We start from the raw sequence: 24,976 nt of genomic DNA, 5'->3' as shown, positions 1-24,976 counted from the left end.
CAACTTACTGAAAAGATCCGGTACAAATGTGGATTGGGGTCTGATCCATTTTGGCTGCCCACAGTAATTCAACATCCTGATAGACGAGCAGCGATGATGAATGAGTGGCAACAAGAAACTTTATTGAATCTGGGAAAAAAAAGAAGAAAAACTCTTCAACAACATCCAGAAAATCTGTAACATTTCAGCCATTTTTATGATGGTCAGACAAAAAGCAAAAAAGAAACTACTACTTCAATTAATATCATTTTACAGTAAATACTTTTCTTTTCTTTTTTTTTTTAATGTGTAACGTACTGAACCAATAGACTATCTACCATATGATTTAGTTTAGATCAACAGAAAGTCTGACAACCGAAAGGTCAGCAAAGGTCAACTCACTGAACTTGGCGTGAAAAGTGCCTAGGCTGTGAGAATATATTAAAAAACTTATATGACTTCATATGGTTTAAGGAGAGAGTGTGATAGCAAGAAGTCAGTATGTTTGGAAGCACATGACATGGGCTGGCAAGATATAACTAATTAATGATTTTAATCTCTCGCTGATGACTAATCAGGTCATCTAAATAACTTGCTTTCTTCTATTAGATTTGTGTGGAGTTAAAGGTATAAGAAACTTTTATTACAGGACAGGCATTTCCTTGGTCTGGAAAGATCATAGTGAAAGCATGAGCAAAATCAAGATATAAATAAACATTGTGGACTTTAATGTTTCTGTAATCATGATGGCAACTTAGTTGGTTCATGTATGGCACAAGGTTGTGCATGCAACAAACTTATGAAAGTGCAGAAAGAGTTATTATGCACATTTCAAAGAGTAAGGCAGCGAGAACACCACTTTTGTAGTGGGAAACATGGTAAGAACGATATGACATGAAGCTACCTGTCCCCACGTTAATGGAATGATAAAAAGGTGATACTTTTAAAAGACAATATACATACTTGGAACAAAAGCAGAGAAGCAACTGGCATGATATTCAAGTTTCTTCATGCAGTGGAGGGTCCCTGATTCGGTCAATAAATAAAGGTAACGCTCACCTGAAAAATAGCAAAAACACACACATTATATATATATATATATATATATATATATATATATATATATATATAAACAAAAATATGATGCTGAGTCTTCTATGAACATTTTTCTTCTTGCAGCATAATATTGTCATGCATTTTTTCTACCTAAGCAAAGAATTTTTAATTTTTCTGAAGAGTATATAAATGAAAAGAGATGGTATGGACGTAATAATAACTGTTTGTTTCTGCATAACGAAATGGATTTGTAAAAATGTGCAGAAATTGTAATATGCTGGAGGAGCGGTTTGTATGAAAAATAAATATTTGGATTTTGGAATGTAACTATACTGTAATTGTTATATATATATATATATATATATATATATAATAGAGAGAGAGAGCAGTAGAGTTTAGTTTCCTATAAGTAAATCCATTGAAGCAACATGTATCTACCAAAAAAAGTGCTAAATGAGTTAACAGAGCAGGTATATTTAATTTAATTTATTTATACAAACATAAATAAATTAAATATATATATATATATATATATATATATATTGAGAAAATTAACAGAATTCCTTTTCACCAACAACATAATGAATACCTACAAATCTCAGCTCCAACATTCTCTCTCAGCTGTCAAAAATTCAACTGCCTTCAACCTGTCCTTGTTGTTCTCCTCATATGTGATTGTCACCTATAAAAAATCTAACTACAAACAGAAGTTCTTTTTATTTTCAGAGAAAATCGAGTGCCCACTATGCAAACATGTCCAGATGCTTCAAAGCTGGTAATCCTTCATTTTCTTTGCCATTGTTACAGCAACATTTAATACTGAGATGTATTTTAAAAGACAAATGTGTGTATGCGTGTATATATATATATATATATATATATATATATATATGACAAAAGTATATATTCCAAATTTCAAGATGTTGACCATCTTATCATTTATTTGCTTAAGTACATTAACATGCACAATTCTTGACAGCACCTGTTTCATAGCACAGAATCGTTCACGTAATTATTACGTTAATTCTTGAATTTATTCTTCCCTTAACTTATCAGAAAAAAGGCACTTATCAATTTAAAAAAAATAAAGGCATATGGGCATGATTACAAAATCTGAAAATTGGGAGAGAAGTTGCAATTATTTTTCCATTTTGTTATGTCATCTTTGAATTCAAAATTCTTGTTGTTATGTATATAGCTATTAAAAAAGGGAAGAAATGAGTTTTTTTGTATCCATGGTAAAAAGAAGGACAGATGGAAAACATTTAATGGAGGTTGAAAAAAAAAAAACTAAATAAGAGGGTAGAGTTAACTGACCGGGTTTCACTCTCACTTTTCAAAGCCAAATCAAGGGTTTTATTTTTTTATATAGGGAAACAAATTAAAACAGGGGAACGACTAAAATAAAATCAACTTATTGGAAAGAAAAAAAAATGGGGGACAACTGAAATACATCTATCATTATGATAATTATACAATGGAGAGGAAATGCCTTTATATATAGCGATAGATTTATTTTAGTTGTTCCCCCATTTTTTTTTTTTTGATTCGGCTTTGAAACGTAAGCGCAAAACATGTCGGCTGACTCTACCCCATTATTTACTTAATTTTTTTCAACCTCCATTAAATGTTTTCCCTCCATTCTTCTTTTTACCATGGATATAAAAAAAAAACCTTAGTCTTCCTTTTTTAACAGCTATAATAAAGTTTTGTACCCCTAAAATGTAATGATATATCTATATATATGATGATTGCTGCATCTTTCCAGATGATCGCCGTCATATTGAGTTCTTTCCATCTCATTGTCCATACCATCTCAGATGACTCTGCAGTCCCGCCGCAGATTTGCACATCTTGAAGCAGATGTGACATACAAATTGAGCAATTTCCATTGAGTTAACGTCCTCTGGAGGTTGAAGGGTATTCCTATGAACAATCATGTGTCTTCTTAAACCAGCAGTAGACTTGCACACTTTGCTGCATATGAAACAGTTGGTTGGTTGTTTTTGTTTTACGGCATATCAACCCTTTTCAGGTTATTTAAAGATTTTGAAGAAAAATGTTTTAATAGAATATGTTTGTTTTCAAGTCAGTTTCTATTTAACCCATAGTTGGGACCCTAACAGGTACTACCACTCCGGGTCAGAGTGGAACTGGGAGCAATGGCAATTAAAGGGTGACTCCACACTCCCCAAAGCCCGCAAGCTGGGGCCTCACCACTGGATATAGTTTAAGGTCATATCCAGGACCCATATCAAACAGATCATTTAGTTTGTATTAATAGGTGAAAAGTTAACCTGAACAAGAGTTTTGTGTGACTTAAGGTGGTTGACGTAGCCAGCTTTTAACAGAAGCACTCATTCACAAGTGCTGCATTTCTAGCTCTGTGTGTTATGGTTAAGACCATCGATTAAATCTTTGCTATATATATATATATATATATATATATATATATATATTTTTTTTTTTTTTTCATGTATCCACATAAAATATTATGAGATATAATATTTTATGTATCTATTTCCAGTATTTATTTCAAGAGTACTCAATATGTGAGTGGGCGATGATTTTGTAGAAATATATATGCAAGAGGGTAGGGTAGTGTGGGCTATATTTAGTTTTAATATTGTTTTATGCGAAAGGGGTAGAAATGAGGTGGAAACCTTTTGTAAAAATTCAGATTTTTGTGACAACAGAAAATAAAAGGAATTCACGCAAAATTACTTACCAAGCACAAGGATGACACAAGAAGTTTCTTGCGAAACATAAGTAATGATGTCAATATCAAGAGCATTATCTTCCAAACTGTAAATCCAGTTAGCCTGAAAGATAAAAATGAAACTAAAATGTGACTTAAAGTGTTGGATATCCATCAGTAAAATGATGATGCTTATTGCATTTGGTGTGAAATAAAAAAATATTACATTCAAGTTACGATGGAAAAACAGAGATGCCCCGTGTATGAACAGAAGAATAGCTTCTGCTGTTATTTTACGATACAACTTAGATGTTCGATATGCATTCAATGTACTTAAGTCAGTGAAAACATGACTAATGTTTGTGCAAAAATTTTTTTTTAATCTAAGGTGTGATTATTGAGAAAAAAGTGAACAAATGAATGGATGAACAATTTGGAGGCAATTTTGCCCTTATAATGCCCCCGAGGGGGAAACCAGAGTTATTCTGGAAAATCCGTTCTGGTAAAAATTTACTTTCACCATGACTAATGTTTGTGCAAAATTTCAAAAAAAATTCAAAGAGTGGTTATTGAAAAAAGTGAAAACAAATGAACGGGAATATGAATAGGGAGTAATTTTACTCCTATAATGCACCCTAGGGGAGCAACCAGAGTTATCCCAGAAAATCCGTTCTGGAAAAAATTTACTCTATGATTAATGTTTGTGCACAATTTTTTTAAAAATCCAAGAAAAATGAGAACAAACAAACAGACGAACGGGAGCGAATTATTAGGTTCAATTCCTCCATTGTCGGGGGACCAAAAACATTGTTTCTTTTTTACTTACATTTTCTGTTCAGTGTAAATCTTGTCAGTGTATACAAAAGAGAAGTTCCTTCTAATTAATATTTATGTAATTCTAAACGAATGCTAATGTACTATTCCAATATGGCGTCACAATGATACCTACTTTTGTCCTCTGAGTAAATTGCTGCATTCAGTTTGTTACATTTAATGGCGTAAGTTTACATTTGCTCTATCTCTCTTTCTCTCCCTTCCTATCTCTCTCTGTATATATTCTTCCCAACTTTCTCTCGCTCGCTTGCTCTCTCTCTCTCTCGCTCTCTCATTCGCGTTTTACATTTCTTCATGGCGGTGCCGAAGAAAAAAAACAACAAACATTTATTTCCTTTTTGTCTTGCTCACTCGCTTTGTACATTTGCTCCAGTAATTAATTATATTTTTTTCAGATATAGTTACGTTTTTCTTTTTTACTTTATTTAAATATACTTCATTTAAACCAGCACACTCTATTACGATCATCGGCAAAATAAAAATAAATGTTTCGGCAATATCATCTACTGGATTCTCGACATTGAGCACTCATTAACTTTTTTCATGGGTGGGAGGGGAGGGGTAAATTTGTACATTAGGTCCACCTCCATAATTTTCTTTAGAATGACGACTTTTGAAGGTTTTCAACTATGCTAATTAAGAAAATCTCATTCAAATTTTATGGAAACAAATACCTGTATTAGTCACTGTAATTCACTGGCCGCCAGGTTTGTATGCACACGCAATAAACAAAACTATCTCTTTCCTACCGACACTGCAACTCCCAATTTTATTTTTTTGCATCTGCTAGTTTGGTGCAAAAACAATAGTTTTCTCACATATATATATACATACATATATATATATATATATATATATATATATATATGTATATATATATATATATATATATATATATATATATATATATATATATATATATATATATATGTATGTATATATAGCCATGTTATATATCATTTTGAAGCACGTTTTTTACTATCGAATCGTGTTATTTGTTACCATTCTCAATCTCTTCATTCATTTTTTTGCAGGCTTTTCAACAGCATGGACAAAATTCAAATCGGCACGATTTTCTTGTTCCAGTTTAAACTAGGCCGAAAAGCTGCTGAGACAGCTCGTGATATCAATGATGCGTTTGACCCAAGAATCACTAACGAACGTGTGGCATAACGGTGGTTCAAGAAATTTCATAATGGTGACGAGCGCCTTGAAGATGAAGACTGTCGCACTCAGCTGACTGCGGTTGATAACAAATATTTGAAAGCCTTAATTGAAGCTGATCTTCGCAAAACCACATGAGAAGTTGCTGTTGAATTCAAGGTCAACCACTCAACAGTCATTCGCCATTTAAAGCAAATAGGGAAGTCAAAAAAGTTGGATAAATGGGTGCTGCATGAATTGAATAATAATCAAAAAAATTGTCATTTTGAAGTGTCTTCTACGCTCCTTCTGCGCAACAAAAATGACCCATTTCTTGAGCAGATCATGATGTGTAATGAGAAGTGGATCCTCTACAATAACCGGTGACATTCAGCATAGTGGTTAAATGCCGGAGAAGCTCCACAACACTTCCTGAAGGCAAAATTGCACCAAAAAAGGTTATGCTGACTGTTTTGTGGTCTACGGCTGGTTTCATCCATCACAGCTTCTTGAATCCAGGCGAAACGATTACCATGAAGGAGTACTACTGACAAATTGACAAACTGCACCAGAAGCTCCAATGTATGTGCCCAAGATTGGTCAACATGAAGGGACCAATTCTCTTCCATAACAACGCTCGCCTGCATACTGCTCAATTGACTCTGCAGAAGCTGAACAAATTGGGATATGAGACTCTGACTCATCTGCCATATTCACTGGATCTCTTGCCCACCAATGATCAATTTTTCAAGCATCTCGACAACTTCCTGCATGAAAAATGCCTTAAAAGCTGAATCGGCCTTCAATGATTGCATCACTTCCAGAACTCCAGATTTCTATGCTAATGGGGATAAATAAACTTGTTTCTCGTTGATAAAAATGTGTCGATTCTAATAGTTCTTATTTCGATTAATAAAGTTTATTATAAAGGAGTTTTGATCTTTTGTAAGTTGAACGTCTAAAAGCGACATTATTTTTGCACCAAACTAATATACAGTGTGGCTCTATTATAAATGAGTATATTTTACATTAGATTTTGATCATGGTCAAATCTTCAGGAAATACTTTTTGGATTCTATAGGTTGGGATTTTAAAAATAAAAAAATTTGTTACCGTGACACGTTTTCCTTGCTTCATATTCTGTGACTCTTCTTTGGATTTGCTGTCAGTGGCAACAGCCAACACCTGGTACCTGACAACGGTAAGAAAAAAAATATCAGTTTTAATGAGGAATAAAATATTTTTGAAGTGATTCATTTCTTTAATCATTAGAGTTTTAACAAATTAAAAATAACATTAAACAAAATAAAGTGGAAAAAGTTAGGGATAACATTTTTCAACTTCAAGCATTTGTTTTCTTACATTCTCATCATGAAAGATCGTCTATAGTTTTCTCTGGGAACTAATCCCTATTTTAGTCATGTAAATTCGTTCGATGTACAAGTTGTGTTCATGTTTGACATAACGTTCGCTTGTTCTCAAAACAGAAAAAAAGGGTCGGACTTTGAATTCTTTTTAACAATACACATTCTATTTCTTCTTCAACAAGCCATCATAGTTTTCTTTTCGTCCTCTTTCCAACTGACAGAAACCTCACGTGCACAAGATAATTTCTTCCTCCCATGAAACAAAAAAACAAAAAAACAAACATCTTTTTATACTGCCACCTCGACCCATGATAGCACTTAAATTTGCATTTATCTTATTTTTCGTATCGGATGGCTTGCAGGTTCGAATGGCAGTGCTTCTCTACAAACACATCAACCGTTAACACTTATTGCTGTGTTTCTTCACACTATTATTACACATCATCAGTTTAATATTTGTTTTAAACTGTGTCCATCGCTTTATTGCAGATTACAAAATAATCAATATTTCAGTAAATATAAGTTATAAAAAGCTGAAAATTACACCATCCAAGGACTGTATTAAGGTGAGATAAATCCTAAAATTTAATCAAAATTCATGTTATATTTAAAAAGTTATGTTATTTTTTTAATATTCAAGGAATTTTCACCATACATCGCTTTATTGCAGGTCTCATAAAATGCCAAAAAAAAGGACGTTTAACAGCTACCGAGAAGCAGAGGATTATTGCAGGACTAGCAGAAGGACTCTCAATCATAAATTTAGCCACAGAACTAAAAAGGGATCCCCGAACTTTAGCTACATTCGTCAAGAACCTCAACATCAAGTCCAGGAAAGATAAGGGCACAAGGAGGAACCTTTCTGATCGGGATCTTCAAAAAATTCATAGAGAGATTGTGCGCAAGCACCAGTGCAACAATTTTTGCGAGGGCTGGAGTCATACCAAGGTCCAGACAAGCCCAATGCAATGTACTGAATGAAATGGCAAGGAACATCAATCCTATTCCAAGGCCTCCATTGAGCCAAACCCACAAAGAAAAACGATTGGCTTGGGCACAAAAATATATGAAAATGGATTGCCAAAATGTTCTGTTTACAGATGAGGCTCGTGTTACCCTTGATGGACCGGACGGATGGGCCAAAGTTTGGAATCCAAATGGAACTCCAACGCCTTATAGATTTCGTCGCCAACAGGGAGGTGGAGGCATAATGTTTTGGGCGGGAATTATTGGGGATAAGCTATGTGGACCATTCCGAGTGCCAGAAGGTGTCAAACTCACCAGCAATGCCTACACTGCCTTTCTAAATGAGAATTTGTTACCATGGCTAGATGATCTTCCCTTGTCACGTCGTTTTAAGATTATTTTTTATGCATGACAATGCCCCATCTCATGCTGCTAGGGCAACTACATCCTTCCTTGGATCTCAGGGCTTTGTTGGAGAAACCCTCATGTCCTGGCCACCGTGTTCTCCGGACCTTAACCCCATCGAACACCTATGGTCAATATTGAAACGAGGAGTTTATGAGGGAGGAGAGCAGTTTTCTTTGAAGGATGCCCTTTGGAACAAAATAGTCGACGTTGCCAGAACCATTACTCCATCTCAGATCAAACAATTGACCTCCTCGGTGGACAAAAGGTTGTTTAATGTAATTTCAAAACATGGGGGATATGTGGACAAATAATTTGTTTGTTTGACACTTAGCCCTCGGGATGTGCCTTTGTTTTTGTTAATTTTCCCCAGAAAATGTGTTCAATATAAATTTATGATGCTTTGGTATTATTTTATTGAGCTAAAACATTATCTTAGAAGACTTGCAATAAAGTGATGGACGGTGAAAATTCCTTGAATATTAAAAAAATAACATAACTTTTTAAATATAACATGAATTTTGATGAAATTTTAGGATTTATCTCACCTTAATACAGTCCTTGGATGGTGTAATTTTCAGCTTTTTATAACTTATATTTACTGAAATATTGATTATTTTGTAATCTGCAATAAAGCGATGGACACAGTTTACACAGCTTTTAGAAATGTATTTCCAAACTAACCCGATGGTCTGTATCTCTCTTTCTATCAAGTACATTCTTTTCACTTTCTCCCATATTTTTTTATGGTCCTAGATATGACCTTAAACTATATCCAGTTGTGAGGCCCCAGCTTGCAGGCTTTGGGGAGTGTGGAGCCACCTTTTAATTGCCATTGCTCCCACGTCCACTCTGACCCGGAGTGGTAGTATCTGTTAGGGTCCCAACTATGGGTTAAATAGAAACCTACTTGAAAACAACAAATATATTCTAAAATTTTCTTTAAAATCTTTGAATTCGGCATTAAATAACCTGAAAAGGGTTGATATGCCATAAAACAAAAACAACCAAAACAACCAACCCATATTTTTTTTTTGGGGGGGGGTTCTCTGTGACCTGGCCTTGCTACCTCAACTGTTCTACATCTACTAACCTAAGAATGCTCATCCATTTCAACATGGGCATACAATAAAAGTATACTCTTCAACATACATTTCTCTTATACCTGCAGATTTCATCTTCCTCTGAGGTCATCAGATCTAAGCCTATCTTTAAGACTCACATTACACATCCATCACATCATTTGTCTCTATGCATCTATACATCATGACATTGCCTACACAATGGCTGATAGATTCTTCCCTTAGTCAACGGTGATGATGTTCTGCTAGTCAATAATAGACTTCTGACGCCTGTAGCTGTTCGGAAACAGAGTAGGCAGAATAAAAAGGTGGAAAGAGCTGAGAAAGAGGGATTCTGCGATAATGGCTTGGGGTGAGATAGAGACAAGTAATAATGATAGCAGGGGGGGGGGCAACTCATGCTTTACTTTTTCAAATCGTAGTGATCACAGAAGACAACTCATGATTTACTTGTTTCAATTAATAGTAGGCATTGCAAGGGAGATAATTCAAGCTTTAAAAAACACGCAGTAAAATTGCAAGGAAATATTTTTTGTTAGTCTATATAATAATCCACTTGCTCCTTAGTTAGTTCATACGTTATACTTTGAAAAAGGCCAAATATAATTTTTGAAGGGCAAACTGTTTCAAAAAAGGCAAAATTTGTGACATTTGTCTTTAAAAAGGCCAATCTGGCAACCCTGGAGAAAAATTTGAGAGTGACCTCCCTTTGATGTAGAGTCGTTTTTGTATATCATTCTAATAAAATATGATCATTTTTGTAATAGTATGTACAAGACCCAGGATTGCTGGGAAGGGTATAATGCTTTAGTAGTTAACAGAGTTGGAAAATAGGGTAAACAGAATTAAAAAAGTAGAAAGGGCTGAGAAAGAGGGATTTTCTCGTGATGATGGATTAGACGCAAACAAAATGGTGAAGATTTAACATGTTTGTTATGAAACCAGTGTAAAATATATTTCAGCGTACGTAGACACATGGTTACAAGTTGTCACATGCACAAAACAACAGTGCAAAAACGAAACTATACAACTATCAGGTTTTGATAATGCGGTCACACCAATATATGGAAGTGACAACAAAATAAAAACAAGCATAAACTATTGAATGTTTTGTCACATTTATAAATTTTATCAAGGCACGTATTTAATTGACATTTTTGAGTGCTTCTGTGAAAACCTGTTAATTTCATTCTGACATTTTATGACATTTTCTAGTTTGTTCAATAAATACATACAATATGAGTAAGCAACAGGTTTTTCAGTTTTATTTGTGTCACGGATGTGCTCTCCATCTGTCGTACAAATTATTTGTATAATGAAGCTGAGGACACTTAGGTTAGAAAGGTTTAGCGCCCACCTCATCGGCAGTTTTTATTTGTTCAAACGTTTTGATATATTTGGATTCTAGTAAGGAACCACCAACAAAACGAATTATTTCAGACAAATTCTACTCAATCTACTATTAAAAAAGCTACTGTACACTCATTAACCCTTATCCTCGAGTGGCTTTTTGGCATTGATAAATGGTGACTCCTTTGTAAGAAAAAAAAAAAAAACGATTATCTCAGCAATGGTCGACAAATATCAAAATCAAACTACATATACTAGATCAATCTGCCCAGGATTTCTTCTATGGCATGTAGTATAAAAACAGATACTACACTTTGCTCATAGCCAAAAGGCAAAGGAGTCATTTAATGCGAAAAACCGAAATCAAAGTACGTATACTAGGTCAATCTAAAAAAATAACCGGTTTGCTCTAGGATTTCTTCTTCACAGATCGGAGACAGAAAAAATGAAATGCAATATCAGAACAGCTACTCCTAGCAAAAAGGAAAATGGATCATATAATGCCAAAAACTGATTATTTATATTATTATTATGTGAATCAATTTGTCTTCTAAGTGTATACTTCGTAGATGACATCTATGCTGATGACACAACCATCTACGGCAACACATCAAAGGCTGTAAATGTTCTCTCTGATTCTCTCTCCTCTGATCTCGAGCGCGTGGTTCAGTGGGGGAAGATGTGGCTGGTTTCCTTTAATGCATCCAAAACCAAACTCCTATCCTTGCATCATCAACGCTCTGATCCCCAGCTGGCATCAATTGTGATGGATGGCTCTCGTCTGGGTGAGGCTCAGTGTTTTGACAAGCTTCTGGGTTTGACCTTTACTCCTGATCTGAAATGGAACATGTACATTAAGTCTGTTGCCAAGGTCGCTGGAAAGATGGTGGGATCCTTCTACCGCTCCAGAAGATATCTCACTACTGATGCAATTCTCTATCTATATTTTTATATAGAAGCCAAGTACATCCAAGGATGGAATACTGTTGCCATATCTGGGCAGGAGCTGCTAAAAACAGCCTATCTTGCCTTGACAGAGTACAAAATAGACTTCGTGGTTTAGTGGGGGATGCCCTTTTCTCTTCCCTGCAACCTCTCTCCCACAAAAGAGACGTTGCGAGCCTGTCCTTGTTTTATCGTTATTTCCATGGCAGATGCTCGTCTGAACTCCAATCTCTGGTCCCCCCTCGCCAATCTTTCACGAAAAACACCCGTCTAGCTGAATCCACTGTGAAAAATTTCCCCCACTCTATATCTGTGCCTAAATCAAAACGCAGATTCCATGAACAAAGCTTCTTTCTTAGAACTGAACGCCTGTGGAACTCTGTTCCGTCTGCCTGCTTCCCTCCGGACTACAACTTGGATGTCTTCAAGTCCAATGTTAACAAATTCCTAATGAACCGCCCCCTTAAGTAAACACTTCAGCAAATCTCCACACTAACGTAATGTACTTGCAATAACCCTTATCCCTGAGTGGCTTCCGGGCCTTGATAAGTGGTGATCACTGTGTAAAAAAAAAAAAAAAAAAAAGATAAATATTCTGTAAATGAGAGATTCGGGGATAACAACAATTAACGAGTTAGAATTAACAGCGATTTGGGGTTTTTTTGGGGGGGGGGGCTCCCTACCCCAACGCAATCAAGTGTCCAACCCTTTGTTATATTTTAATGACTTCAGCTTACCAAGAAAGAAACTAAAAATTTTTCTCCCTCATTTCTCTTTTTAAATTCTTATCAACTTTCCATTTGTACAATATCATTAGCGACAATTCAATTGTCTAAAACGATCAGCTCCATCATCTGACCTCGGCAATGCGATCCAATGTTGAAACTGACATCATATTGTTTTATGACAATCTCTATTGGATTCCTATTTATTTATCTCCCCACAAAAGTACAGCTGAACATAAGGCCATTATTAATGTGGGGAAAATTCAGATTTTCAAAAAAGAGACCTCATAGAAAAATAAAAATTATCTCAGAATGTTTTCTTCATTAATCAGAGACTGAAAAAAAATGAAGTGTATTATGAGAACATATACTACACTTTGCTCCCACGCAAAAGGCAAAGAAGTAAGTTTATGTTTAAAAAACGATTATCTCAACAATGGCTGCTAAATATGAAAATCAAACGACATATACTAGGTTAGTCTAAAAAATTTTCTTTTACATTTTCTTTTTTATTTGATGGCATATCAACCCTTTTTGATTCATTCAATGCTGAATTCAATCATTATTTTTTTATATCTACTATATATGTATGAACTAGACTTTTTAGCTTATTAAAAACAGAAAAAGTTAGAATCCATTGACTTTAGAATTAGTGCTTTATGCAAATTGATGGTTGAATGTGGTTAAATTTGTGCTCATTTTTGCATTAAATACTAATCCTTATTAATCACTAACTGTGCATCAAATGGATACCATAATACTTAGTTTGCTGCACCTTATCATGACAAAGATATATACAAAATTTCAGTCAGATCGGTCGAGTACTTTGCAAGAAAAAGTGGAATGGACACACTAACAGAAATGTAATATAGATGAACTTGTTTTGTGAATGTATATTTTGTAGTATTCACTTTATTTTGGTTCATGTGACATTTTTTTCTTGCCAAACTCAAGAGGGGCATCAGAGTGGAAGCCATGATATGCATCATAAAAGCTGAGCTGGAAAGCATCCAAAAACAATCATTTCAATCATGCATATTTCATTAATAAATGCCGCATCATCACAAATCTATCTCTACTATTATATAAAAGGAACTTTGTGTGTGTGTCTGTGAATTAGTTCCCTACGAACTCGAAAACGGCTGAGTCTATGTTTATAAAATTTCACATGATACTTTATGTGCCTGGCAGTGTTCTTAGATAGGTTTTGTATCGGAATATCTTTGATAAGTATTGATAATCAAAATAATTTGATGAAAGAACAAACAGGCGATTTTGACCAAAATTATCTTACACAACCTAACACTATAAGTGCATTTGAGAAGTTTTATTGTCACACAAGCAGAAAGGCTCGACATATAAAATCTACGGTAGGTTCTTTGATAAGACAGAGATATGTTTGAGACCACAATTGAAGCATGATACTTGTCCTTTGCATTTTAAACTTTAATTCAAGTCATTATATATAAAAATCGTTTTATAAAACAACAGTAGGTTTTTTTACAATGCAATGTAGACTACAATGTATTGTGGACTAAGTCACTGTGAGAGGCATGTGAACTTTCTCCTAGTGCACTACGATGGGTTCCCAACTAAAGCATGCAATCAATCGATTTGATTAAAAAATGTATGATTTCACCGATTAATAAAAGTATGGGAGTATGAAACATTCATCGAGCATCAGTCAATCCTGGGCAACGTCAGGTCACCCTGCTAGTATATATATAAGATTAACCTTGTCTGTCTGTGTGAGGAATGGTCTCTACCAAACTACTCTGTCAATTGGTCTACAGATTTGAAATACACATTTATATCTTTAACAACATTTTTTTTTTAGATTTTATATACATATCGATTGAAGTCAAACAACGAATAAGGCTCGAGAGCTACATATTTTGCTTTCGATTCTAGCTGATGCCAGCCAAGTGATATTTTTTTTTTAACTTTTGAAATCACTACTACATACTGGGTACAATATAATAATCAATACAGTATTGGCTCTATGATAATAAATACGAAATCTGCATTAATTAAAACATCATATTTAAGCATATTATACGACCGAGTAACGTCGGGCAGCCTGCTAGTGGTTACACATTTTGGGCTTTTTTCTGTAGTCTTAAAATATACTATCAGAATTCATTCTTTTTTAATTCAAATACGCAAAATATTTTTTCTTCTAATTACTGTAAGTACATCAGAAGAAAAAAAATTATCAAAGAATAACCCCCCCCTTAAAAAAATATACTGCCCATGGAATCATCAATAAAATTCAGTCACTCCTGCAATCCAATCATATTTAGAACAACTTCAGTCTATTCTTGACTTGTCCACCAAGTTTTAATCATGAAAGTCCAACACTCTTTGTTTCATCTCCATTCAATGATCACACTTGAATTAGACATACAAAATTGTCAATCATTTTGGCACATTACTCTCTTGGTACTGCCATGATTTGGACAGTGATGATGCTCTCCAATTCAGGAATAATGTGAAGCTTGTTTTTAAAGACATTATCTTTGAAATAACTCCATAGATGAAAATTTAAGGGGAGTTACATTTCGATGAGTGTGAGGCTTATCCAAGATCACACTTTTCTACTGATGAGATGATCACAACAGTGTCCTCTCAGTCATGTGTATATATATATATATATATATATATATATATATATATATATATATATATATATAAAACCGAGAATGTGTGTGTGTATGCGTGAGAGGACAATTCTCAACCTATATACTCAACAAATTTTTGATCCGACTTGAAATTTGGTATATAAGATATTCAGACATGTAGAAAACTTTTTTAACGATTTTCATACGGAAAAAAGAGCTATTAAGGCGTCAAAATTGAAAAATTAGGACTTGGGTCTCATTGGATTTTTATCTATCAACTGTTTCACAACTGTGCATGTGCAGTCATGAAACATGACAGCTTCCTTATGTTAAGAATAAGTAGGTTTGAAAACACTTTTTAAATGTCGTGGCAAGCTGGTCTAATGGCTATCATACTTGACTCACTGTCTTTAGGTTTTGGTTTCAATCTCAGCTCAAGTATTGTTTTTTATTTTTACTTGCAAGAAGTGAACTGTTTAGAAAAACATAATACTCACATGAACATGTCTCAGTTTCTTTCCTATTTTTGTGCTTCATTTTTTTTTTTTAAGAATTTAATGTTACTTTTAATACCTACGGTACTTCTGCCTATAATGAATAAGAAATCTGCATTGATTAAAATATAATATTTATGCATATTTTACACCCCGGCAAACGCCAGGTGGTCTGCTAGTGTATACAGTTTGGTAAAACTGGTAATTAGTAAAAACCTGAAGAGAGTGCTCAATACTATTGCAGAGCAAGTATGCGTTTTATTTATTACCAAACAGATAAAACGGTAATAAAAAAAAATAAAACATATATATATATATATATATATATATATATATATGTGTATATAGTAAGTTATAAAAATATATAGAGCAATTAAGCTACACAGAATATTCTGCATTTCATTCTCGTGAAAATTCGTCAGGCTTATGTGGAATATTCTGTCTAGCTTAATTGCCATATATATTTTTATAACTTATTACCTAGCTCTACCTATGTATTGAGCACTGTTGAAGTAAATACTTAAAATTTACGCATAAAATTATATTTTCATATATTAATTTATGTAATAAAATTAAGTAGTCATATATATATATATATATATATATATATATATATATATATATATATAATGTATCCACATAAAATGTTATAAGGAGATATAATATTTTATGCATCGATTTTCACTACTTACATCAATAGTACTCAATATGTAAGTAGAGCTAAGTAGTAATTTATGAAAATATATTTATGGCAATTAAATTATACAGAGGTTTTCGCATTTCATCCCCTTCTTAAGACTCATTACATCACAAATTGATCAACATCATTATCTTTACTTATATATAAAAGACACTTTATCTATTTGTGTGTGTGTGTGTGTGTGTGTGTGTGTGTGTGTGTGTGTGTGTGTGTGTGTGTGTGTGTGTGTGTGTGTGTGTGTGAGTTCGTTCCCTATTGACTCCTCTGAAATGACTGAACCGATTTTTATGAAATTTTACAAATATACTTTATGTATTTAGGAATGTTCATAGACAGGTTTTTATATTCTTAGATAGATAATGCCTTTGATAAGAAACAAAAATCATTAACCGATAATGGAAAAATCCGATTAAAGAACGAAACTATCTAATGTTGAACAAAGTTAACACCTTATAAAGCCTAACATCATTAGTGCATTTGAGAAGTTTTATCACCACACAATCAGAAGGGTCTGACATATAAAATCAACAGTAAGTTCTTGGATATGACAGGGGTGTATTTGGAATAAATGTTTCTGTTTCGAACACAATTAAATCGTGATATTTGACTTTTTCCTTTTAAACTTTGATTAAGTAATTATATAAAAATATTTCTATAAAAATCAACAGTAGGTTCTTTGATAAGACATGAGCGAATTCGAAATGAATGTTTCTGTTTAGAGCACAAATGAACCATGATACTTGAGTTTTCTATTTTAAAATTTAATTCCAGCCATTATATAAAAATAATTTTACAAAATCAACAGTAGGTTCTCCACAGTGCAATGTAGACTACAATGTATTGTGGACTAAGTCACTATGAGGATGTATGTGAAGATTCCTCGGTGTACCACAGGGAGTTCCTGACTAGAGCAGGCAATCAATTGATTTGCTTAAAAAGAATTAGCAGTTTCATTGATGACAAAAAAGTAATGGAAGTGTGGAACATTTGTTGATTCTCTTTCAATCTCAGGCAGCATCAGGTTTCCCTGCTAGTATATACATAGAGTGATGCTGACCAGTTTATGATATAGTCAATCCTCAAGATACGCAAGTGGTAATTTAACTGGAATTTAATAGGAATTACATAAGGTCTCAACTAAAGTTACCTAATAAATAGTAGCGTTGAATTGCAGGATTCGGATTATCTTTTTTAATTACCACCTGGAAGAACAATTTTAATCCTCCCAAATTATTTAACACATTGTTTATGGATCAAAAATAAAAAATAAACTTAATTTATCACCAAACATCCTTGACTGATCACGACTTAATTCATGCTTGAACTCACATTAACAATTTCATGTTTATATTTTATTTTAATTGGAATTCATTATTGAGATGAGTATTATTTATATTAATTTATTTATTGCGGACTATTATTCTCATCTTTATTAGTTGTAGTTTCACCACGTTTCGGCCAACTATTCCTCTGGCCTTCGTCAGGTAGAGACGTTGAATCTCTACAGTTCCAGATGATGATTGTCTGAAGATAGCGGTTTCAATCCTACCCAAAGCCGGCCAGAGGCTTACTTGGCCAAAAACGTGGTGAGACGACAACAACTACGGATGGCAGTGATTGCTGAGAATGCAGTCAGAAGATTCAGAATTCCTATCCGTCGTAGTTACCATCTGACGAAGGCCAGAGGAATAGTTGGACGAAACGTTGTGAAACAACAACTAATAAAGATGAGAATAATAGTCCGCAATAAATAAATTAATTTCATGTTTGTTTTGTTTCCACTTAAAAAATTCTTTGTCTTGTTCAATTGTGTATATTCATTGTTATTATAAGGAAATACTTCTGCTTTTTTTTGGTGGTGGTGGGGTGTCCAGAACTTTAGTATTACATAATTTCCAGCCATGATGAATTGCGATGGTGAAAATTTTTTTAATGAATTGAATGCAGATGTTTATTCAATGGATTGTGCAAAATGATAGAAGTGATTCAGAAGCTGATACTGAAGAACACTGAGGAATCAGATATTTGACTAATAAAATGGCAAAATTTTTTTAATTTTATTGAATCTGAGAGTGAAAGTGATTTTGAAGAAGAGTCACTTAAAAATGATAGGACATCAACTTTACAGAAATATTAAAATATTTCAGGTTGGTTATTTTTGTTTAATGACATATCAACCCTTTTTGGGTTAGTAATTTTGAAAAAAGTTTTTATTCTTCAAGTTCTTTATATCTTCAAATAATTTATTCAGAGTGTTTGGTTTGGTTGTTTTGTAGAAGAAAATTATTGTTTTTCTTTTTACTTTTTCAGAGCATGATTGAGTTTTACAAAGAAAAAGAAAAAAAAACAATAACATTAATGTTGGTGCATTTTTGTTTAGGAAGCCAGTATCTTTGAACAGCTTGATCTGGTAGCAGCAGATGTTCTAACAGGCATTACCACTCTGAGCCAAAGTGGATCTGGGAGCAATGGTAACTAAGGAGCAACTCTATTCTTCACAGTCCCCAAATGGGGCCTCACTATTGGATGCCTTTTAGTTTTAAAAGAGTTTCTGGTGGGTAGCCAATCCGTAGAAGTCCTGAGAGAAAGAATAGAAGTTTCGAGATGAAGAATAGAGTTTCTTCTCGTGTGAAGACAAAAAAGTATGTGCAGAATTCTAAAATATCCAGTATGTTTTATGAAGTGATTCCAGTTTCTGATTGGTTGCTAGCAGAGCATGGATCCATTTGATTGGTCAGTTCACCCCTGTCTATAAATAGAACTGTCCAATATTTTGAAATCATACCTTCTTAGATATATAAAAAATATTGCAACAATATATATTTGTGTTTCAAGCCAATTTACATCACTGCCAAATGAAATAATTTTATATGTTTGCTAAAACTTCACCCTATGCAAAATGATATGAAGAAGTTCATCCTATAAAAAAAAAGCTTAAAAATAAAGAGGGAACATTATCTCTTAAGTGACCAATTCCAATCACATTCCTTGGTTCATTTTTCATTGAATATTTTGCCCCAACGAAGCGTCCGCCTGTTTTCGGCTTTAGCTGAAATGTGTATGCGTATACGTATGCGTAACCATTAGTTTGATCTTCCATTGATAGCTTTGGTTTGACAGAAACACCAGAAACTCAGTTCGCAGGGCCAAAGATACCAAGTGTACCCATTCTTCAGTCAATTTTATGGTGATTAAACTCATCCTTTAATATAACATTCTTATGAGTATGAGTTTCCAGTGTTTCCATGAAAAAGAATATATTGGATGAATGATCAAACTAATGATTTTTTTTTAACTCTTTTTCATCCCAAACAAGGCATATTAACACTTACGTATAAGGGGTTACCATTTGGAACCATGTCTAATAGAGGATTGTGGGGAGTTGAGCAGCAAGATATCTGTTCACATTACAGGTAAACTTTTGCATGTCAGTACAATCAGCAGGAAACAGAGATGGACTTCCAAAGTCCTCCAGTCCAAGGCAAAAAACTATTAAACTAGAATGCTTTCCAGCATCAAGGAACCTCAACAGTAAAGAGGTAGGATTTTCAGCTTGTCGAGTTAGTCAGGGTATTGATGAGGGGGCACAAGTGCTACTAGTTCATCAGAACACATTCTATTTAATTATTTGTGAAACAGGCACAGGGATGAAACATTGTGGTGATGGGACAGGGGTTGGAACTTGGTTGATAATGTGAGCCCTATTAGATTAGAGACTCTTTTTTAGATCCTGTCTAAGAGTGAGAGCCTAGGGGCAGATGCCCCAACCCAGATGTGGCAGCAATACTCCATGCATGGGTGAATGGTGGCTTTGTAAAGATATAGGATACTCTTGGGTGCTAGTTATTTTTAACACAGCAGAGGAAGTCCATCTTTTCTGCAGCAGCCTTGGCAATGTCCTCAATGTATTTGTTTCCATTCATGTTGATTGTGAATGTTAAGCTGAGGAGTTTGAAGGATAAGCTCTGCAGTAGGGTACCATTCATCATGGTAATTGGTGGTTGAAACGGTTTCTTGTAATTGTTAAAAGAAAGTGTTGTTCGAAATAAAAATATATGGTCTTATATAATCGAACACTCTGGTCATTTCTCTTGTATAAAAACAAAAATATACGATGAAAATAAAACGATAAAAAAAGAAAATGGTTGATATCACCAACTTGTAGCATTCCACTTGTCGTCTTGAAGAGACAGTAATGAAACAATCCGTGCTCGGAATGTATCGTAAAGGTCCTGGGATTAAAGCATTCGGAAGAAATCGACTAAAGGCATAACTTTCTTGCTCAAACACAGACACGGTTCCATCAAGCGATTGCACACAGAGAAAATCCTTGCCTACAAAAAAAGAAGATAGAATCAAATCAGATAAAAAAATAGCAAAGTGCCAGAAGCCATGTAAATAGGCAGGTAGAAATTATTTAAATGCACTTTGAATGTTTGTCAAATGCCTCTTTAAACCTGGATATGGTAGTTATTGTTACAACCTCCTCTATTACATGGTGGAACGATAAAATTGTCGCCCTAAAGAAAACAACACTACAATTTTATTTTTAAACTTTTATTAAAAAAATCAATACAAGTAACTTGATTATGTAGTAGAGCTGACGTCTATTCAATGTAGCTGCCTTTAGTCTTAATCACCACATCAATATAGGTCCAAAATTGGAAGCATGCCTTTTCCACAAGTGCTGGCAGGAGCTCGGCAAATACTCGGCAGATGGTGACGATCAGGCTGGCTTTGATGCTGTGGAAGGTCATGTTGGTGGTGTTCTTGACGCATGACCAAACGAAATAGTCCAGTGAATTCAGGTTGGGGTAGCACTCCTTCTGAATCCAAGTCGGGGTCTCTAAGCCGGCGCCAAGTCATGCTGCCACACCCAGGGTCTGCCAGTAACCACCTGAATGCATCAGGGAATTACTACACTCTTCAGCACATCCAGGTCCATTTTAATTGAGGCAAAGTGTGGGTCCGAGTGTTGGTAGTGAAAGAAGAAAAGGTTTTAAATGTATTAAAAGTAACCAACCACATTTTTTTTTCAATTGCACATGTTTCGGATCGAAAAAGAGAGAATCAAAAAGATCTTTATTTCTCTTATTTCATTTTACTTCAGTCAAATTTCTCAAAAATCAAACGGTCCCTCTTCCTGCGGTTAACACTTGATCTCTATATAAAATACATAGATATTCGAATATCCCATTAAACTTCTTTACATCTCAAACACTAAGTAAATCAGTTGAGAATATAATTTTCCTCTCCCCAATTGATCATTTTAATATATTATAGCATATCTGGAGTCCACGACAAGAATTTATCTAGTCTAGTGGAGTATCTAGATTCATGCTGCTACTTGAAGCAATATCATTTGTAGAAGATGTAACATCTATATATATATAAAAGCGAAAATGTTTGTTTGTGTGTGTGCGTTTTCGTGTATGTCCGTGAAAGGCTTTTTTCCGATGCCTTCTCGTGGGTGTCGCTTCTTCTTAAAACTTTTTATATCACATCTAAATCATAATATGTACGAGTTAACAACAGAGGTTGCCTGTCTATTTAATTTGCCTGGACTTTCAAAAGATAAATATTCCACATATTCAGATCGCCGCATGTTGCTTTCACTTTTTATTATAAAAACAGTGAAACTGGATTCGAACCGGATGTAAACGTCACCATCAGCTATCCCGCAGTAAAACAATTTGACCTCATTAAAAACTGCGGAATAGCGTGATGTTTGACATCCAGTTTTTAATCACTCTTACATTGACTGTCGCTGTAGAGCAAGTGTTCAAGCTCAGCCTATGGGCCTTAAGGCTCCGAGTTCGAGCCGACCTGTCACCAAGCCCCCCCCCTTATTTTTAAAATCGCTGTTTTTTATCGTTTTTTTTATATTTAAACAGGGTTAAGTTTCCTTTTTATTCTTCATTACCCCCCACCAAACGCACACACCTACAAGCACCCCCCGCTAGTTCATTATAAAAGCCAGTGTTGGCTAGCCATACTGAGTAGATCTTATTTGGGTTTTGAATACTATGTAATTTTGAATATTTAGTCAGGATTTTACTTGTAGGGAAAAGTATCGTCACAACAGCTTGTCATTACAAGAGTACAAAGAGACCTTAGATACTCAAGGATATTAGGCATTCAAGTTCTCTCCGGTAGACATTCAAGTTCTCTCTGGTAGGCATTCAAGTTCTATGTGCTCCCATAGATGGTTGCGTCATTCGCATAAATAATGAATGATCTTAAAATGTGATTAAGGAGATCATGTGTTGTCTTTTGTCAAGTACAGTTTACAAAAGAGCACAGACAAATTAAATGTCCATCGATTGGTAAAGGAGAATTGCTTTGGCCAATCAAAAAAGATTTTTTTCAGAATTCAAGGAAGCTAATTTATCATCTTACTGAACAAAAGGAGATAATTATATCGGAGAAAATATGAAAAACTCACCATAAATATTTCCAAATGGGCCATAGCAGAAATTAAAAGCTGATCTTTGCAAATTGTGTTCATAAATTGGATGAATTTGATACTGATTGCCTTGCTCAACATGGCCGAGGACACCTGAAAATAAAACGGAAGATGGACAAAGAATTAAAATGAAAGGTCAGCAAAGAGGCACGTGTTGTATGGTCAACATAAACAACATGTGAATCTACGACGTTTGCCTAAATGTTACTCTTTACAAAACATTTTTTTTAGAGCTACTTTCAGCACCTCTTAAAAAAGCCTCTCGCTGCCACCTGTCCATTATAGCCTGGCATGCGTTTCTCTTTCTTCCGACCGCATGCTGGGCACAGCCGGCCCATTCTCATCTTCACTTTTCACGTCCGTCTTCTTTGGCGCCGACTTTGTTTCTACCAACCACATGGTGCATTTTTTCTCCAATCTTTCCTTTTCTTCTCATGCACACTTCTTAATTTGCATATGTGTGTATTTCGGCTGCTAATCTCTTTGCAAGCCAGCTATCTTTTGCTGCTGCTGATACTTTCCCACACGCTCATATGCACTATGTTAGACAAAAGTTGTTTTGACTGTAAATTTGTTCGGAGGATGATAGAAATCTAGCTAACTAAGACATTTAATGGTGGAATAAGTTTTTATTGTGTTCTTACTTGCATCAGCATGGTCAGATGGAAGATGGAAGTTCCGTGTTGTATAATATTGTAATGGAGCATGTATGAACACGTGTGAAAATATTAGCAGCAGCCAGAAGATAGCTTGGATCTTTTGTTTTTCTGATAATTTGTTTTGCATCAGTAGCAATGGGATTTTTTAGGAAGTTTTATTTTTAACTAGCTGGGGTACCCGGTGTTGCCCGGGTGTGTGGAGATGTAGTAAGGAACCCCGGGGGAGGAATAAAAAAAAGTGGTAGTAGCGCAGAGGACAGGGTACAACAGTAGGCAGTTTGGGTGAAAAAAAAAATGTGGTAGTAGGCAGGCAGGCTTGAACCCGTAATACAAAGGCGTAAAAGAAGGTGAAAAAAAACGTGACATCTTTGCCGATGCGTCCATAGCAAAACCAGAAGTTGCAACCATCGAAATTAAGCGTAGTCAATCGAAAGGAGATGATGACTTGCAAAAATATCGGCAGAAAAAGCGACCCCTCCTTGTACTAAACTGGCGAGTTAAGGGTGAAGGAATTAATGTTTTTTGCCAATTTTTCAATATTTGTCATTCGAAAGATCAAGGTTTAAAACATTACTGGTTTCGTCACATTCCGATGCGTCTGTCGGAAGGTTTTGTGAGACATACAAACACACACACACACTTTTTTTTTATATATATAGATTATAACAAAAGCCTCACCTGTAACACCAAAGACACTCAACTTTTGTGGGTGTAGTATAGCCAGATATTTATTTTCTGATCCTCTGAAACAAACAGAAGAATATAAATACATTTTACGGCGACAATAGCAATCAATAGAATGCATATCTGCACCAACTTTCAATAGTAAAATTGAAGAAATTTAAATATTAAATTAAATCAAAAAATAGAAATTAAATGAACATCTATTATAATTAGAGTTGATGCTATGACAATTTTAGTTTTTGTATCGGTATCATCTTTCCTTCCTTGCTCAGACATACCGGCGACTGTAATTAAACAATACCTCTGCTCATTATTCACTGTCTTTGCAGTTCCTGCATATATACATTCGGACAAGTGGTTTCTTTTATGTCAGAGCAGCTTTGAGAATTTCTACACGAATGAAGTGTAGCTATATGCCAGACAACTCCCTATAACCCTAACGCTAACAGCCAATGCGAAAGATATAACGGCATTATTTGGAAGACCATTTAATTGGCTGCATCAAATAATGGATGTTCAATTGATAATTGGGAAAATTTTCTTCCTGTCGCATTATATGTGTTCAATTGTGTACCGCCATGAATGACACCCTACACGAAAGGTTTTTACCTTTTCAGCGACGGAGTTCAGCGAGAGCTTCGCTTCCATCTTGGCTCTCTTGATCCGGTACTGTGTTTCTGAGACGACATGCACATTACACCAAGAATGACCTGTTGGTGGATGAGGTAGATCTCATAGAGGTGAACCCCCAGTATGCTCTAGTACGACATGCAAATGATACAGTGTCTAATGTGTCTCTCAG

The 24,976-nt window shown here is 34.7% G+C and overlaps 1 protein-coding gene across 4 annotated transcripts in view; it reads right to left on the bottom strand.

Annotated features, from left to right (window-relative positions):
- LOC145254766 (protein PTHB1-like) overlaps nt 1-24,976 on the bottom strand; it is a 141,762-nt gene that overhangs the window by 92,617 nt on the left and 24,169 nt on the right. For all 4 annotated transcript variants that reach the window (XM_080113534.1, XM_080113531.1, XM_080113530.1 and 1 more), the window contains 7 exons: nt 24,169-24,233; nt 22,811-22,924; nt 20,525-20,699; nt 6,824-6,902; nt 3,764-3,857; nt 943-1,038; nt 9-129 (listed from right to left, as the gene is read on the bottom strand). In XM_080113534.1, coding sequence (XP_079969660.1) covers nt 9-129; nt 943-1,038; nt 3,764-3,857; nt 6,824-6,902; nt 20,525-20,699; nt 22,811-22,924; nt 24,169-24,233 — 744 coding nt within the window. The remainder of the gene's footprint in view (nt 1-8; nt 130-942; nt 1,039-3,763; nt 3,858-6,823; nt 6,903-20,524; nt 20,700-22,810; nt 22,925-24,168; nt 24,234-24,976) is intronic.

This window comes from Euprymna scolopes, chromosome 30 (genome assembly GCF_053919585.1).
Source record: "Euprymna scolopes isolate OS-2025 chromosome 30, ASM5391958v1, whole genome shotgun sequence".
Taxonomy (NCBI): domain Eukaryota; kingdom Metazoa; phylum Mollusca; class Cephalopoda; order Sepiida; family Sepiolidae; genus Euprymna; species Euprymna scolopes.
Note: the sequence above shows the minus strand (reverse complement) of the source record. Positions and strands in the feature narration are given on the sequence as shown.